At 42.8% G+C, this 18,413-nt stretch overlaps 1 protein-coding gene across 2 annotated transcripts in view; it reads right to left on the reverse strand.

Moving 5' to 3' along the window:
• The window catches only part of CREB3L2 (cAMP responsive element binding protein 3 like 2), a 119,846-nt gene that overhangs the window by 39,075 nt on the left and 62,358 nt on the right, over positions 1-18,413 (reverse strand). For both annotated transcript variants that reach the window (XM_060633227.3, XM_060633226.3), the window contains exon 2: positions 9,422-9,638. In XM_060633227.3, coding sequence (XP_060489210.1) covers positions 9,422-9,638 — 217 coding nt within the window. The remainder of the gene's footprint in view (positions 1-9,421; positions 9,639-18,413) is intronic.

An 18,413-nucleotide genomic window follows, 5' to 3' on the forward strand; every position in this document is an offset into this window, starting at 1 on the left:
CGATGATAACTATTAGATAGAAGCCCAAGTGGCTCAAGGGGCCTATTCAGAGTCCCTTGACTCAACAAGGGTCAAAGAGTACTTTCATATATGTCATAAATTGCATAATTGGCTTCAACTCTTCACTCACCCCTCCACTGCCATGTAATTTTGCAGTACCTTCCCACTGTGGACTAATCCCCACCTTGGACTGGCCATATGACTTGCTTTGGCCAAAGGGATGTTAGCTTCCTAATGTGAGTAGAGTCTTGAAATGCACTTGCACAACTGTATTTACACACTTGTACTACTGCCATCTTAATGAAAAGGATGTGCCAGAACAATCTACTGACCCCAGAAGAAGGGGGGCAGACATGTGAAACAGAGTTTGCCCCACAAATGAGACTGACCAAGATCAGCCAACACTCAGCCTTAAATATGTGAGTGAATCTGGCTGAAACTAGCAAAATCACTCAACTGTCCCCCACCCAAAGTACCCAGCCTCCAGCCAAGGCATAGACATATGAGCTATAATAAGTGACTGTTCTTAAAGCTAATGGTTCTTGTTATGCAGCAGTATAGCTGGCTGATACGATATAGCTGAATGTATATGCAAGAAATTAAATCCATTATATCAGAACCTATTGCAACAAAATAGCTGCACCTACTTGCCATAATAAATCCTCTCAACCATCACTTGTGACCATATCAATACGTTTGTAGATTGACTGATTAGATCTACCGGTTACATCATAAAATAAATGACTTCATATGAAGAAAGTCAGCCAGTAAGAAGTGTGGTGAGAATAGCAGTCCAGTGGTAGTTGACATCAGAGAAAAGAGTTTTCATCCTAAACTACCAAGTTTGGGCTTATACTCTGTTCCTCATCGGAAATAAGTATCAAATCAGAGAAAACAAAATGACAAATGTAACCTATGAGGTAGAAGGTTAATAAAGGATAGAGTGAAAGGGCGTGAATAGAACATGTATTACAATTTTCCACATTACCTTATTTTTATGGTTTTATTTTCTGGTCAAAAATATCAGTAGAGCCACCATGGCTTAGAACTGGAATTATCCTCAGATGTTTGAGTTATTGGCTAAACTACAAAAACAAAAGTCAGTACACTTGACACCCTTTAATTTCTAAAACCTGAAGCTCAGATATTGAGGGAAAATTTTTTTTTTCCTAAATGGTGTTTACACACCTTTTAAGTTTCATTTCACAAGGAAAAATCACCCAATAAGGTCAGTAGTGCATACTGTGGGGAATAAGACCATTGGCCCCCATATCATCTGACTTTATTTAAATGGTTTCCTGTCAAAGGTCAAACTCAACTGGCATGATTCCTTAGCATCACCACTTAGCTATCAGCCAGAAAATAAAAATAAGCCACTGTCTGCTGGTGGTGAGCAAGTCCTTCCCATCCAAGGACAAAATGGAACTGCCATGGGAAATGGGGCCAGACTCTAGGAGTACCCACAGCAGGGTGCATGGAGGGGCCAGAAAAGACACTACATCAGAGCCAACACAGAGGCAACACTACAATGTACATCCTCAATCACTTCCATATATACTGCAGAAATTACAGTATTGATTAGATGTTGATTCCTTGGGGAGGGGGAGAAAAAAGATATACACATATGTATATATAATACGTATGCATATATATTCTTTTTTTTTTTAATTTTTTTTCAACGTTTATTTATTTTTGAGACAGAGAGAGACAGAGCATGAACAGGGGAGGGGCAGAGAGAGAGGGAGACACAGAATCTGAAACAGGCTGCAGGCTCTGAGCGGTCAGCACAGAGCCCGACGCGGGGCTCGAACTCATGGGCCGTGAGATCATGACCTGAGCCGAAGTCAGACGCTTAACCGACCAAGCCACCCAGGCGCCCCGCATATATATTCTTAAAAAGAGAAATCACGTGGGGCAAATCCCACTTATATGATACATGCACATATATATCCATTTGCTATTGATATGACATGACTAACATTGAAAAGGAAATTTTTGTAAATTAAAGTACACCTCATCTAAATCTTTCGGCATTTGATAACTGTGCTTGCTCTTCAAAATTTTTCAAAGGAGCTGGCAAATCTTGACTGCTTTTTGATGTAAAAATCTCTTAAAGGAGAAAATGCTAAGGCTGGGTTCTGGAGGCTGGGAGAAAGGCAAGAATTGAGTCAAGTGTGTCAGAATCATGTTAATGGTTGTTTATTTTTGAGAAAGACCCAGAGCGTGAGTGGGAGAGGGGCAGAGAGAGAGAGAGAGAGATAGAGAGAGAGAGGGAGACACAGAATTGGAAGCAGGCTCCAGGCTCTAAGCTGTCAGCACAGAGCCTGACACGGGGCTGGAACTCATGATGGTGAGATCATGACTTGAGCCGAAGTCGGACGCTTAACCGACTGAGCCACCCAGGTGCCTTCAGAATCACGTTAAACTATATACAGCCCGCCACATGTTTGAATGAAAGTTGGTGGCCTGTCTGCCCACGGTCCCCTCCGTGACAGCCTTAACCCTGAAATAACCATCAGTCATGAGTGACATGATGAGGTGTTGAAAAGAGTAAAAATAGCAAACACTTAACTGTGGGTGTTTACTATATGCTAATGTTGTTGTAAGAGCTTTACATATGTTAATCTTAAGAGTAACCAGGTAAGGCATGCACTACTTACTACTACCCACATTTTATAGACAAGGAAGCTAAGGGATCAAATAACTCACCTAAAGTTACCTAGCAGGTGTGCATCAGACCTGGGATTCACAGGCTGTTCTCCTTGCAACTCTAGGATATTGCTTTACAACAGATCAATGATTAAATGGGTCTCTAGCCAAAAGTGATTATTATTCCCTTAACGTGTTTTGAGCCCATAATTAGCTACTGCAAAAGGTGCAACACTGGTTCTTGCTATATTCTCACCTGGGTTTATATAAAATTTGAATCCAGTGTTCCTGAGGTAAAGATTCCCAGTTTAAGACCAACGAACAATAGCCAAAACGTGCCAGGCACTGTTCTAAATGTTTTCATGTATTAGAAGGACCTCTGTGGGGTGCCTGGACGCCTTAGTTGGTTGAGGGTTGGACTTCGGCTCAGGTCATGATCTCACAGTTCGCAAGTTTGAGCCCCGCATCGGGCTCTGTGCCAACACCTCGGAGCCTGGAGCCTGCTTTGGATTCTGTGTCTCCTTCTCTCTGCCTCTCCCCTGCTCATGCTCTCTCTCTCTCTCTCTCTCTCTGTCTCTGTCTCTTCTCTCTCTCTCAAAAATAGTAAATAAATATTCAAAAAAAAATTTAAAGGTTGCGGGGGGCATCATTATCCTCCTTGCCTGTTAGACAAAGAAAGTAAAGGCAATACCCAAAAAGGTGACGAATAGCCAAAGGACATATACCATGAGCTCAGGCATCAGACTCAGAGAGAGCAGCCCCACCACCTCTGAGTCTCCAGCCCACCCACATCAGAGGACCCAGTTACCCTCTGTGGGGAGATGAGCGACAAGTCTTCCTTTTCTACCCTTGAATCTACACCCTCTATGATGGTGGCTCTGACTGACTGACGCTCTTGTTTGTAGCTCAAAGTAAATGTGATAAAGATACAGCTGTTTGTGGTCTTTCTGTGACTTTCAGGTCTCACCTCCTCGGAGCATTTCAACATCAAGATATCTGCAACACTGCCGACTGGAAACCCAAGTCACCTATGACTCCTCTCTCCCCTCTACTCCACCTACTGGACCGTGTGTCAATCCTGCTCTGGGCTTCATCTAATTATTTCAAAATCCATGATTTCTTTGCCATGCATGTTTTATGCCTTTCCTTCTCTCCCTGCATTAATGATCCATGTCTAGGCCCGCTGTCCGTGCTCTGGCATCATCAGCCATGAGACATTAGTTTCGTCTTCAAGCCTTCCCCCAAACACCACCCCACTTTCCTAAATATCTGTTTCTCCCCAAACCCCGAGTCTTGGCTTCCACCAGGCTTCCCATTTACCGGCAGCACTGCTCATCTTTAGCTCGCAGACTATTGTTTTCATTCCCACCTGGGAAAACAGCGCCGTAAATTTAGGGTATCCGTACTAAGCCGGCTTACCTAGCCATCCTTCGCCTCTGCTAGCACTAAAAGCCCAGCTGGCTTAATCGGAAGGAAGATAATTATTATTTATGTTCCTAGTCCCAGCCCCTGTAGAACCTGGAACGGCCACAGTTGCAATCCCTTATTCCACCCCAAATAAAGTTACCTTGGCTTGTGCGTGGTGTAAATATTGTATTAGATCACTCCTATACTAGTGTATTTTATGCTGAATCTGTTGATATTTTACGTAGGTTCTAATTTTGTTCCTCTATCGTCTGGAAGGGTAGTGCCCTTGTCTAGATCGCCCTGAACAGCTTTACTCCGGCTCTACTAAGCTTCTTCTTCAGGAAGAAGACTGAAATTAAAGAACAAAGCAAATGAATACATAGCTTCCCGAGTTAATTACAAAGGAACATGACTAAAATAGAATAACTCGTGAAGATACCTTCCATGTGGTGAGGCACAGGACTTGGTCATTCAAATATAAGCTTTTTTCCCTCAATCCCCGTATAGAAATATCCACAGACATTTTACTTGGATGTTTCTGCTTATCTTTTTATAACCTTCTCTCTCTCTCTCTCTCTCTCTCTCTCTGTTTTTGTAGAACAGAAAACCCTGCCTGGCATCTGGTTAACAGCCTTAATCATGGGGAGAAATGAATGAGCTGGGGGCAGAATATCTTTCTGGTGGTTTTGAAGGCCGAGCCCACACTCTGACGTCTGGATCCTGTGGTTGCTGAGGCCACATGAGTTTTTTAGCTCTAGTGTTTCAGAGAAAGAAGTCTACAGTCATATTCAGTCCTGAAGATAGATGACTCCTATGTAATCTTAGACCAGTGTTTCTCAACCTCTCTTTGTGGGGGGTGGGGGGGGAATGGGGAGGGGGAGGAGGGGTGCTGCGAGGGTGGCAGTCACAGACTCTTGAGGATCTAAAAAAAAGTTATAGATGTTCTCAGCAGAAAAAAATGACAAATGTGGACAGCCCAAAATGTTGTATATCATTTTAGGGGTCTACAGTCCATCCAGGTCCATGAAAAGTCAAGAGGATAAGAGCACCTAATATGCCCTATGTCACTGGTCTGGGGTTTAAGGAGGGAGGGTGGGGGAGAAGAAACAGCAGGGAGAGAACAAGGAAGGACAAAGGAAAAGAAAGAAGTGGGAGAGAGAGGAAGAGAGTATAAAGACAGAGAAAAATCCTAATAAAGTAGGAGACGGTCTACTCCAATTGTTCATCATCTTCTTTTAGGCTTAGCAGCAACTACAGAGGAATTCCACTTAATCTAAGTAAAATTGGACAAGGAGATCTGAATCACTGGCTTTCCCAGGTATAATGAAACAACTGGCTATCCATCACTAGAAACAAGGACTCCTACTTTTGCTTAAGCTGTTTTCCCAAAGCGAGAGAAAAAGAATATTAAATTTAATGTGAACAGCAATTTTTAAATGCCGCCTTCTTACACACTTCCTAAAGAACTACCACCCTTTTCCAACAGGAAGGGGCTCTGTTGGGCAGAACACGTGCTGCAAGAAGGATCCTTGGGGCTGATCCTCCCTCAAGGTGGATGCAAACAGGGTTTCAAATGAATAAAATAATTCTGTTCCCAAACATCTGTCTGTCTACACCAAACTCAGAAAAATATTGGATGCTAAGATGTAGGCAAAGCTTTCCGGGGAAAGTGCCCCATCTACTCATGTACGCTAACTTTGATTTCACACCGCCCAAATGGTTACCCTCCTTGTTCATTACCCCCTACTTGTACAAGTGCTTTTGCTGGCATAGGAAGGTGGTTTTAACTCAGAGAAATCCTGATATTTGAACATGAATGGTGGATCAGAAGCCCTTTGCAAGCTATATCTGACCCACTACACCTGTTCTCAGCAAATTACTAGCAAAGCCTATAGCAGCACAGGATCTATACATAGAGGGAGGCACGAGGTGAGGGAACTGAATGGAGTGTGCTTTGGTCTAATGATAAGAAAGCTTTCCCAGAAGAGATTCACTGCTTCTTTTTCCCTAACACTCAACTATTAGCATCAATGGCACCCCTGAGTTCCCCTGGGTTGCATTTATATTGATTGCAATTAAAATACAAAGAAATCGTTTCATCATGGAAGAGAAAGAGACGGGCACCTTTGGAAACGTACTTATTTGAAACCATTTCACTAGAGACCTTGTTTTAGAAGAATCAATGTCCCAGCCCTCGGGCCTCCGTCTGCTTCCCTCCAGCCACTGTTCCAACTCTACTCAATGCTTCAAGGCCCAAATAAACTCTGTCTCATTCATGGTACATTTCCTATGATCTTCTCTGGGTGTGCCTTCTCTGCTCTGAACTTCTACAGTTTAATTTCCTTTTGGGACATTTCCATTCTGCCTGGTCAAGTATTGGGGTACATGGCATTTTCACTAGAGTCTGAGCTACTTGTAGGTGGGATCTAAGTTTCACTATTGTGTATTGCAATTATCGAGGACAGCGTCTGACCCACAGCAGGTGTTCCGCAAACATACGTGGAATTGAAGGGGCAAGTGGGTCCGCCTAGATTATTTAGGCCTTCTCTAATCTGCATGTTCTAGAACAGCAAGGCTGCAGAATGGCTGACCACTCCACAATTATATAATCATCTAAATATAATACAAGGTGGCCCTATTGTTATCACTCCAGCCACACAGCCTCTGCCCTCTGCACTTGATGTTTCCTCTGCCTAGAAGCATCTTCCTGAGACAGCTAGTTCTTTTCCTCATCTGCTGACCTTTACTCAAACTTTACCTTCAAAGATGGTCCTTCTTGGTCTATCCTATTTAGGATTTCAATTCCTCATCCCCCGTTATGGTGGGAATGCTTGTGTCCCCCCAAATTCTCATGATGAAATCCTAATGCCCAATGTGATGTTATCAGGAGAGGGGCCTTAGGGAAGTGCTTATGTCATATGAGGGTGGAGCCCTTGTGAATGGAAACAGGGCCCTTATTAATAAGAGACCCGTCAGTGCTCCCTCGTCCCTTCTGTCATGTAAGCATACAACAGGAAGTCGGCAACTGGAGAGGGCTCTCATCCACCCATGCCGGCACCCTAATCTGGGACTTCCAGGCTCTAGAACCATAAGAAAGTATTTTCTGTTGTTTATAAGCCATGTAATATTTTTGTTACAGCAGCCTGAATAGACTAAGATGCCCGCCCACGTCCTTCAGCAAGTCCCTATCCATTTTTCTGATTTCTTTTTCTGTATATCACTGATCACCATTGAATAAGCCATATATTTTACTTTTTTCTTTTTCTTATTTTCCGTCACCCCTACCTCCTAGAATGTAAACTCCATGAAGGCAGAGACCTTTGTAATTGTGTTCACTTTTTACCCTCAATGCTTAAAACAGTGCCTCGCAGGTTAAGTACAAGGTAGGTACTCAATAAATCGCTATGAAGTGAATTTTAAGAGTGAATCATAAAGCATTTATAAAATATCTACTCCTACTTGGCACTGTGTTTGCCCCTGTACAAGACAGCTGCGAAAGGCCAAGAAACACCACCTGATCAAATGCATGCAGCCCAGTGTATGTGCATAGTCAGAGAGCAAGCAGTGTAGGGGACAGCAGAGCAGGTGTCTTCCCTGATGCTGTCACCAGAGGTTAGGAATGTGCTTCAGTCTTTTCTATACCTTCTCCCTTAACCACTTACTGTACAATTAACTCAGTGAAATAACTGTTTATCAGATACCATCAAAGTGCCAAGCACAGTGCTAGGTACCAGGAACACACAATCATACTTGCTCACAAACCAGCTCAAAACAGAGAAGAGAATAGAAAAATAAATAATGGCTGGAATATAAGGACACATGTAATAGTCTCTAGACAAATGGCAAAACCAAAACAAATAAACACACAGAAGCAGTGCTGTGAAAACATAATGGGCGACAGCTTCCAGATGGGAGAGTCTGGCACCGGATGACACTGAGTTGGGTCTTGATGGGTAGGTGGGAATTTGACTGGTGGGGCTGACAAAGGTAATGGGAACCCAGAATAAAGAAAACAGTGTAAGAAAAGTCGTGGAGTGGAAAAGTCAGTGCCAGAGGCACACAGACAGGGAGAGACGGGACAAGGTGGGGAAAGGAGGTAGGATCAGCCCACAAAGGGCTTTGAAAGCTATGCTGTGAGGTCAGCTTCATTCTATAGAACAATGGAGGACTATCTGAGATTTTGCAATAGGGAATGAATATGAACAAAAGTGAATATTGATGGCTAGAAACCCAATATCACATTTCATTGTAGGTCATAGCTTGGGAAGTTAAGAAATCCTCCCCCAAACTTTCCTGATCACCTAAAGCCCTGCCATCCTCTTACAGTTCCTGGTTTGAAATAAGAATGATTGCAACAGCGGCTGAGAACAATATCCTTAGTATCAGCAGCTAAGAACGATATCCTGGGCTAGGCACTGGCGTATATTCTGATGTTTAATCTTTACAAGACATGAAATAGATGCTGTTTTTATCCTACTTTTACACATGAGGAAGTTAAGTAGTTGGCCCACAAGTAGTCACTGAAATAGAACTTAAACTGAGGTCTGACTGCGGAGGACATAACCTTAACCACCACCCTTAGCATATATTCTCCATTTTTATAGTCAGTTGTATATATTTCTAATGTTCCCCACGTGGTAGGTTCTATGAGAACAATGTGCTCATTTTTTATTTCTATTTCCTCCAGTGTCTAGCATGTGAACTCAAGAACTGCCAGGTGAATCAATAGCTACAATTTAAGGCACTGATAATATGTAATAAAGGAATTCAGATCTGGAAGAAAGTCACTTTACAGACACATGGTCAAACAGCTTAACACTCTAAAGCCAAGAAAACTAGATCTTCAACAAATACCATACTGTTGGCATTGATGATGGGCATGAAAGGGTCACCAGGAATGCTAGGTGACCTAGGAATGCTCGCCAAGATCTCGTATACATGTGGTCAAGGGAACATGCTGAATATGGGTTAAGAGGAGGCCCAAGAAGCTTGTGTGGAGAAGAGCGGTCATAAAAATTCTTTCTCAGAAAAAAATGACACGATCCCTTAAGCCATTGGAGTTACCGGAATTACCAACCAAACAGGCCAACCTTGATTTGCAAAAGGATGTTCTGCTGCCCAATCCACGGGGTCAAAGAAAGCAACTACTGGCATTCGTTATAGCAAGTTCCCAGAGCACACGGCCGGGGGTGGGGAAAGCATCCCGTGACTCTGCATTTCCCCACAGCCCAAGCCCTAGGCTTTCTGTGGAGTAGGTATGCGGCTAATGTGAGTGCTGACAATAGTGTAACGCACACTCCACACCCCCGAGGAGCTCCGAGTCAAAGGTCCCGTGGTCCCAGTATTTCCCCTGCCCTGAGTTTACCGTCATTGAAGCTGTCACCGGTGGCAACGTGGGTGAACGGTGACTGGGCCCGAGGCTCCTCACACAGGGAGTAGCTGTGCTCAGCCTGGATGAGAGGCGCCGGGGATGTTGGGGACGGTTCCACCTCCATCGACACACTCTTCTCGGAGAGGAAAGGGTCATTAAGGAGCTGACCCAAGACGTTCTGGGAAAACTCATCCAGAAGTTCTGAGAAGTGCTACGAGACACAAAGGAGGAAGAACTCAGTTTCTCTGAACCGTGATCTGACAGGTACACAACATCCTAAGGCAAATCTATCATCTGCTGCTTCAAATGAAGCCATTTATATACAGTGTCCAGTTATCTCTTGCTGTGTAGCAAACTAGCCCAAAGTTCAGTGGCTTAACATAAGTACACTTTATTATTCCTCACTATTCCATGGGTTGGCTGGGCAGACAAGCTGGTTTCATCTGAGTCCACTGTGCTGGAAGGTTGGCTGGGAGTGACGCAGGGCCAGGCCAGTCGAATGGCCGGACCCTTTCCTCAGTGACTGTGTCAGGCCGAGATCCCTCCCATGAGGGCAGTGGTGTCCTAACGGGGAGAAAACCAAACCTGAATGGCCTCAGCAGTCACACATCATCACTCCCTCCACATTCTTTTGGTCAAGGCAAGTGTTGAGGCCAGCTCAGACACATGGGATGGAAAAACAGACTCCACCTCTCGACAAGAGGAATGGCAAAATCACAACAGAAACAAGTGTGGGCGAAGGACAGCACCACTCACTGGGGGCTAACACCGTAACTACCTACCTCATTTTCATGGAAAATATTTTAAAATACACTATATCCTCTATTTCTATAGCACGAGGGTGCTATTTATAGCAAGGTGCCAAGTTCAAAGACATCAGAGGCAGCTTCCTTCTGCTCTCTCCAACCACCCGGACTCTGTGTTCCTCTCCAGTTTTTCCTTAACCTCTTCTCATCCTCCATGTTCAACACCACTGACTCCCTAACCCACAGCATGCCGTGAAGATGATACAGGAATGGTCTATACACATACTCACAGGGACTCCTATGTCCCTTGTTCCACGGTCCCCACTCTAACGGAGCTGCAGCCCCAGCCACTCTCCCTCATTGATAGGGGATATTCCGGGGTTTTTTTCAATCTTGGCACTACTGACATTTTGGACTGGATAATTCTTTATTATGGGGGTGGGGCTTTTCTGTGCATTACTGGGTGTTTAGCAGCATCCCTAGCCTCTACCCAATGAATGGTAGTAGTGCCCCCCTAGTTTCAAAAACTGGAAAGGTCTTCAGACACTGTCAAATGTCCCTGTCAGGAGTGGGGAGAACCATCCTTGGTTTAGAACTACCACTACAGACTACATTAAAAATAATAATAACAAAATTGGGGGTGCCTGGGTGGCTCAGTCAGTTAAGTGTCTGACTGTTGGATTTTGGCTCAGGTCATGATCTCACAGTTGTGGGATCGAGTCCTGCGTCGGAATCCGCCGAGCTGACAGCACGGAGCCTACTTGGGCTTCTCTCTCTTCCTCTCTCCCTGCCTCTCTCTCTCTCTCTCTCTCTCTCTCTCTCTCTCTCTCAAAATAAACCAAATAGATTTGGGACACCTGGGTGGCTCAGTCGTTGAGCATCAGACTTCAGCTCAGGTCACGATCTCACAGTTTATGGGTTAGAGCCCTACACTGGGCTTTGCGCTGACAGCACAGAGCCTGCTTCAGATTCTGTCTCCCTCTCTTTCTGCCCCTCCCCTGCTCACGTGCGGGTATGCTCTCTCTCTCTTTCTCTCTCTCTCTCTCTCAAAAATAAACGTTAAAAAAGAATATCTTTAAAATAAACTTTAAAAATAATAACAAAATTAAGTTAAATTTCAAAGTTCATCATAGCACCTGCTGCTAGAGCCACTTCTCCCTTCTTCACATTCCCTGAGCCACTTACTGATTAAATTTTAGGGACGCTTCTGGTATAGAAAGGAAGTTACAAAAGCAGATACAACAATAGGAGAACTGATTGCAAATGGCGATGCTTAGGGTAGGCAATGAAAACTCTTGGGATCCCCACGGATACTAAATTCTACCACTGAATTTTCTGGAATGAATGCAGCTTGGGGACAGGAAGGCAGGAGGTTAGAGCTCTAAGATTATGGAGCTTGTAGGACAGAACATCTCCTTTAATAAAGGTGAGAAAGAGACAACAGGGAAGAGGCCCTTGTAGGCTAGGTCCTCAAAGTAGAGTTAGGTTGGTGGATTTCACCAACATCATCAACAGGAGAACTGGCTGCATCTCATCAGGACTTTGGGCACAGGCGGATCGGCATCGGTCATCTATAAGAATAAGAGAAGTGTTTGGGGGAGAGTTCTCTGCACACAAACACATTTAGAACCGAGTAGTCCTTAGAAGCATCTAGGCAAGAATTCCCAAAGGCCGACTGCCTGCATCCCAATTACCAGGAGAGTTTTGTTTTTGTCATTTTATAATGAAATATTTTAAACACTCGGAAAAATTATAGAAAATAGTACCATGAATGATTATGTATTCATTCTTATGGGAAAAAAAATCTTAACTTTTCCATGTTTGCTGCTACAACCTGTTTTTCTTAACTCTTTTTTTTTTTTTGACTCTTTCTTTTTAAACAAATATACATGAAGGGACTTACTGAAGCCCCCAACCATTTCTCTTCATCTCTCCTAAAGTTACTGCTACCCTGAACTTGCTTATCATCCCTATTCAGGTCTTTACATTCTTACTACATATATATGCTTCGATTATGTACAAATTAACCTTTTAAACTTTAAATAAATAGTGCCATACCTCATACGTCTTTCTGCAACTTTATTGTCTCCAAGAATATTTTTCAGATTTATTAATATTTATACAGGTAGCACTGATGCATTCACCTGTACTTCCGGATTGTGCATCCCATTGCATTTATCTATTTCTTCTTGAGAAGAAGATAGGTAAAGATTTTATTTATTTATTTTGAGAGAGAGCACACGTGCCCAAGCAGGGTGGAGGGAGGAACAGGAGGACAGGGAAAGAGAACTTTTTTTTTTTTTCCTGTGAGGACTAAATATTTTATTCCTGACAATTGGTTCTATACACTTTTGTATTGCATTTCGCTTTTCGGTAACTGTATATAAGCTGTTCTTGAATTATGTATTATATAAACTTGCTTTTCTTCATGGTATTTTTTTAAATTTATTGATTTATTTCACATAATTTACTTATTTAAATTAAAGTTAGTATTTGTTTCAGGAGTAGAAGCCAATGATTTATCACTTACATACAACACCCAGTGCTCATTCTAACAAGCGTCCTCCTTAACCCCCATCACCCACGTAGCCCATCCCCCCCACCCAACACCATTCCAGCAACCCTGTTTGTTCTCTGTATTTAGGAGTCTCTTATGGTCTGTCTCCCTCTCTGTTTTTATCTTATTTTTCCTTCCTTTCCCCTATGTTCATCTGTTTTGTTTCTTGGCAAATGGCAAGATTTCATTCATTTTGACTGCTGAGTAATAATTCACTGTATATTTATATATATACCACATCTTCTTTATCATAAGTCAATGGACATTTCTTAATCCCTATCACCTATTTCATCAATTGTCCCCGCCCACCTCCCATTTGTAACCATCAGTTTGTTCTCTATAGTTAAGAGTCTCTTTCTTGGTTTGCCACTCTTTCTCTCTCTTTTGCTTTTTGCTCATTTGTTTTGTTAAATTCCATATATGAGTGAAATCATATGGTACTTTTGTTTTTCTCTGACTTATTTCGCTTAAGCATAATACTCCAACCATGTTGTTACAAATGGCAAGATTTAATTCTTTTTTATGGCTGAGTAATATTCCATTTTATTCCATATATATTTTATTCCATATATATATATATATATATATATACCATATCTTCTTACCCATTCATCAGTCAATGGACATTTGAGCTCTTTCCATGATTCAGCTATTGTTGATAGCACTGCTATAAACATTGGGGTGCATAGGCCCCTTCGAATCAGCATTTTCATATCCTTTGGATAAATACCTAGAAGTGCAATTGCTGGCTCCTAGAGTAGCTCCATTTGTAATTTTTTGAGGCACCTCCATACTGTTCTCCAGAGAGGCTGCACCAGTTTCCATTCCCACCAACAGTGCAAAAGTGTTCCCCTTCCTCCGCATTCTTGCCAACATCTGTTGTTTCCCGAGTTGTTAATTTTAGCTATTCTGACAGGTGTGAGGTGGTAAGTTATTGTGGTTTCTTTAGTATTTCTCTGATGATGAGTGATGTTGAGCATCTTTTCATGTGTTGGTTAACCATCTGGATGTCTTCTTTTTTTTTTTTTTTAATTTTTTTTTTAATGTTTATTTATTTTTGAGACAGAGAGAGACAGAACATGAACGGGGGAGGGTCAGAGAAAGGGAGACACAGAATCTGAAACAGGCTCCAGGCTCTGAGCTGTCAGCACAGAGCCCGACGCGGGGCTCGTACTCACGGACCGTGAGATCATGACCTGAGCCGAAGTCGGCCACTTAACCGACTGAGCCACCCAGGCACCCCCTTTTTTTTTTTTTTTTTTAAATTTTTTTTTTTAACTGGATGTCTTCTTTAGAAAAATGTCTATTCAAGTCTTCTGCTCATTTCTTCACTGGATTATTTGTTTTTTGGGTGTTGAGTCTGATAAGTTCTTTATAGATTTTGGATAATAACCCTTGATTAGATATGTCATTTGCAAATACGTCTCCCATTCCATAGGATGCCTTTTAGTTTTGCTGATTGTTTCATTTGCTATGCAAAAGCTTTTTATCTTGATGAGCTCACAATAGTTCATTTTTGCTTTTATTTCCCTTGCCTTCGGAGATGTGTCAGGTAAGAAATTGCTGTGGCCGAGATCAAAGAGGTTGTTGCCTGTTTTCTCCTCTAGGATTTTGATGGCTTCTTGTCTTACATTTAGTCTTTCATCCATTTTGAGTTTATTTTTGTGTATGGTGTAAGAAAGTGGTCCAGTTTCATTCTTCTGCATGTTGCTGTCCAGTTCTCCCAGTACCATTTGCTAAAGAAACTGTCTTTTTTCCATTGGATACTCTTTCCTTTATCCAAGATTAATTGACCATATGTTTGCAGGTCCATTTTCTGTGTTCTCTATTCTGTTCCATTGATCTAAGTGTCTGTTTTTGTGTCAGTACCATACTGTCTTGATGATTACAGCTTTGTAATACAGCTTGAAGTCCTGAATTGTGATGCCTCTAGCTTTGGTTTTCTTTTTCAACATTACTTTGGCTATTTAGGGTCTTTTCTGGTTCCATACAAATTATAGAATTGTTTGCTCTAGCTCTGTGAGGGACACAGAGAATCTGAAGCAGGTTCCACACCCAGCATGGAGCCTACACGGGGTTCAATCTCATGACCCTGAGATCGTGACCTGAGTCAAAATCAAGAGTTGGATGCTTAACCAACTGAGACACCTAGGCACTCCTAAATATTTTATTTTTATATGCGATACTGTAATAAACATTCTTCAACATGACAGGAAATTAAAAACAAAATACAAATCCTGTGACCCACCTTTAGAGATTTTGAGTTGTTCAAAAGCATCCATATTAAATCCACCACCACTGCCTGTGCTTCTAATGCTTTAGTTTTTCAACTCCTGAAGGTCGACCTCATCTGCTCTCACCTCCCCCACCCCCCTCCCACAAGCTCCACTTTACAATTAGTTCCCTAGAAGCTTACAATGTCCCTAGAGGTTGAGATATGCCCAAGTTAGAGGAAGATTCATGGATTTTGCAGCTACCATGTGTTAAACCTTAAATAGATAGTGGGGATACAAAATAGTAAATAAGAAAATACCAAAGGCCTGGGCCTTTCCTGACCACGCTTTGCATACAAGGAACACAACACCTGCAAAACTAAGATTAGGACCCAGGTTTCCAGACTATAAGATAACCTGAAGTCAGGGTCTGCCTCCCTGAGCAGGTCTCCAAGGACAAATTTACTGGTTGCCTGCTGGTGAATATTCTTCACATATCTGACAGAGTTCCTTTCAAGACCAAAATTAAGGTAACAAAAAGAGAAATAAATAACACAAACTTAAACGGCAAACACAAGAGCCGGACTCACAGTCCCTGCATTTCCAAGCCACGTTTCTGTCCCCTGAGCGGCAATGTCTACTCTGGCCAGCTGTGCTGACCCTGCTGACCTTCTGTAATCCTGCTCTACCCTGAGGCAAGGCTCTTTTTGATTGCAGGGCTTTCCCAGGGAAGCTGCCAGGTTGGGCTACTCGGCTGCCACCGTTTTCTTTCTCCTGAGCAGCACTAATGAATGTTTTCATGAACATCCCCCAGATAACCAATAATAAACCTTCTCTAACTCTGCCAACCATCCCCCAACTCCCTCTACTTTGGGTTTCATAGTAATTATCACGTTGCCAAACAACGTAGCTCTAAATGACAGGCAGTCCCGAAGAACTCGCAGTTGTTCCCAAATGTGTTATGATCACCTCCTCTCTGGAAAAAGAACCCCCTCAGAAGGAGAGACCGACGGTACCTAAGCTCCACCCACACCTAGGAACTTGGCAAGGCGGTGAGCACTGAGTAAGTCCCAGGGTGGACACTTGTGATGGAGAAAGATACCGTCCCGACTGGTCTCAACCAGATGCTGTGAGTCAGCCCAGCAAATCAGCTCCAGCTGTGGGCAGCTGTGGGCTCAGGCACTCAGCAGACAGGCTGACATCCCAGTGCCAGTGCAAGAAAAAGGCCAGAATCAGCCCACCATTAATGGCAGCCAGTAAGAGAGGGTCTCAGAGACCAAAAACCAAAGAGGCAAAGTGACCCTCCTCAAAGAGGGAGCCTTCTTGGATCTTGCTAATACTTTAGCAAAGGACTATGCATGTGAATCCAAGAGTTTTAAAATTTTGAGTTGAATTTTTTTCAAAGACAAGGCATAATAGCATTTCACTATTCTAATAGTCCAGTCAAGCTTTCTGGGGTTACAAGTCACTTTCATAGCATTCCAATCAATCAATGCTCACAAGACCTCAGTCATCTGCTTGAGCTAGACCTTGAACTAAGGTCCTTTTTTAAAAAAAAAAAAAATGTTTATTTCTTCATTTTGAGACAGTGTCTGTACATGAGTGGAGGAGGGGCAGAGGGAGAGGGAGAGAAAATCCCAAGCAGGCTCTGTACTCAGCACAGAGCCCGACATAGGGCTTGATCTCATGACCGTGAGATCATGACCTGAGTCAAATTCAAGGGTTTGCCGCTTAACCGATGGAGCCACGAAAGGGGGCCCCCTCTTATTTCAAACTGATGGAACTTTCCCCATAGTGTTTCTTCCAGGAAAGAAGTGTTTGAGGTTCAGATCCAACTGCATGGACAAGTTCCATCAAGTATGAAACCATGACCCTGCTGACGATCACTGATGGTGCAGCTGACAGGACCAGCAGGTGCCAGGTCATCTGGTGGTGAAGCCCTTCACATATTAGACTTTCGGAAAGTGAGCAAGGTGTTGTCCTATAAGTCAGACATGTGCTCTTTCACAAATGAGAAAATGGGGACTCAGGGCAGTTAGGTACATTGCCCAGGGTTGGGGTTGCGGGTTCTGAAGCGCGTGCACTTTCGACTATAGAACGCTGCCGCATTTAAGTCTGCCTCCAAAGCTAACGTAGTGGGGGCTGGAGTTGAAAAAACATTGACATAGATTTCACCAACAGCCCATCCACTCCTCCACCACAAACACAGTCTTCCACATTCAGTGTGGAAACATGCCACGGGGTTGTTAGATGGGGTGGCTCCCGGCATCACTTCCGTGGGACACTAGCAGTAACGATGATGAAGGCATGTACTTACCCTTAGGGCCCAGTCCTGCCAGAGGGTTCCTGGTCCCATCACAGAATCTCTGACTTGGAAGAAACCTCCTTGAAAGGGTTGAACCCCTGCCTCAGGACAGGAATGTTCCTCACCCACTTCAGTGAAGACCCTTGGCAGCTTACTTTAAGAACCTGGGTCAAGGTTTCATCTCCTCATTATCTAAGACCCGGCACTAAATGTCCTCCAGCCTGGCCCCAGCCATCCCGTAGTCTTGTCTGCCTTCATTCTGACCCGTGATGCCTTCATTCCAACTCTCATCGTTTCCTTATGGCATTGGGCAATATGGCTTTAGAGCCAGCTCTGGATTTGAATTCTGGCTCACAGACGTATGGGCCTGAGCAAGATGACTTCAGTTCTCTAAATTTCAGTTTGCAACCCCTGTAAAGTAAGTATAACAACAGTACCAGCTTCCTGTCATGAGGATTGAGTTAAATAATGCATGTGATACACCCAACACTTCCCTGGCATAGCAGTCAATTTTTTAAAAAGCTCTTTAGGAAAAAAAAAATTATCAAAATTAAAACAATAAAATGTTGGCATTTTGTACTTGTACACTGGCTTCCCACAGTGCTCTTTCTAGAATATCTTTTCATCTTCCTATGCATTAGGAAACTACCTTTTAAAAAAGAACACATCTGTTTCTTCTACAGTCATCCTAGACAGACATAGCTTCAATAGACTTTTTTGCTTCTCTGACCAACTTCAGCCTTTTGGAATAAGTATCTCTTAATTTGACACATTTTTACTCTTCTTTGATGTTTCTCTCATTGCCAAGTGACTTAAATCCTTTACCTTTTAGGCCTTATAAACTTCATAACCAAGATGGAAACATTTTTACCCAGCCCCCCTGAGCCTAGTACAGACCACAGGTCATATGCACTCAACAACTGTCTCTTGTCTCAATTTATTGTCATTCTACAATATCCCAGCCAAACAGTAAACACATCTCAATGAAAACCTAGGCCTCCCTATAATTATAAATAATTGCTATCAAAATTTTTAAAACATTATCCATGTTTACAAATCAGATAAATTAAGAGAAATTTTTAACCTTACATAAATTACTTACTTTATAAAAAAAAAAATCACCACATTGCTGAAGCACCGACATTGTATTTGTAGATCATTGGCC

Source organism: Panthera onca, chromosome A2 (assembly GCF_046562875.1).
Source record: "Panthera onca isolate mPanOnc1 chromosome A2, mPanOnc1 haplotype 2, whole genome shotgun sequence".
Lineage (NCBI taxonomy): Eukaryota > Metazoa > Chordata > Mammalia > Carnivora > Felidae > Panthera > Panthera onca.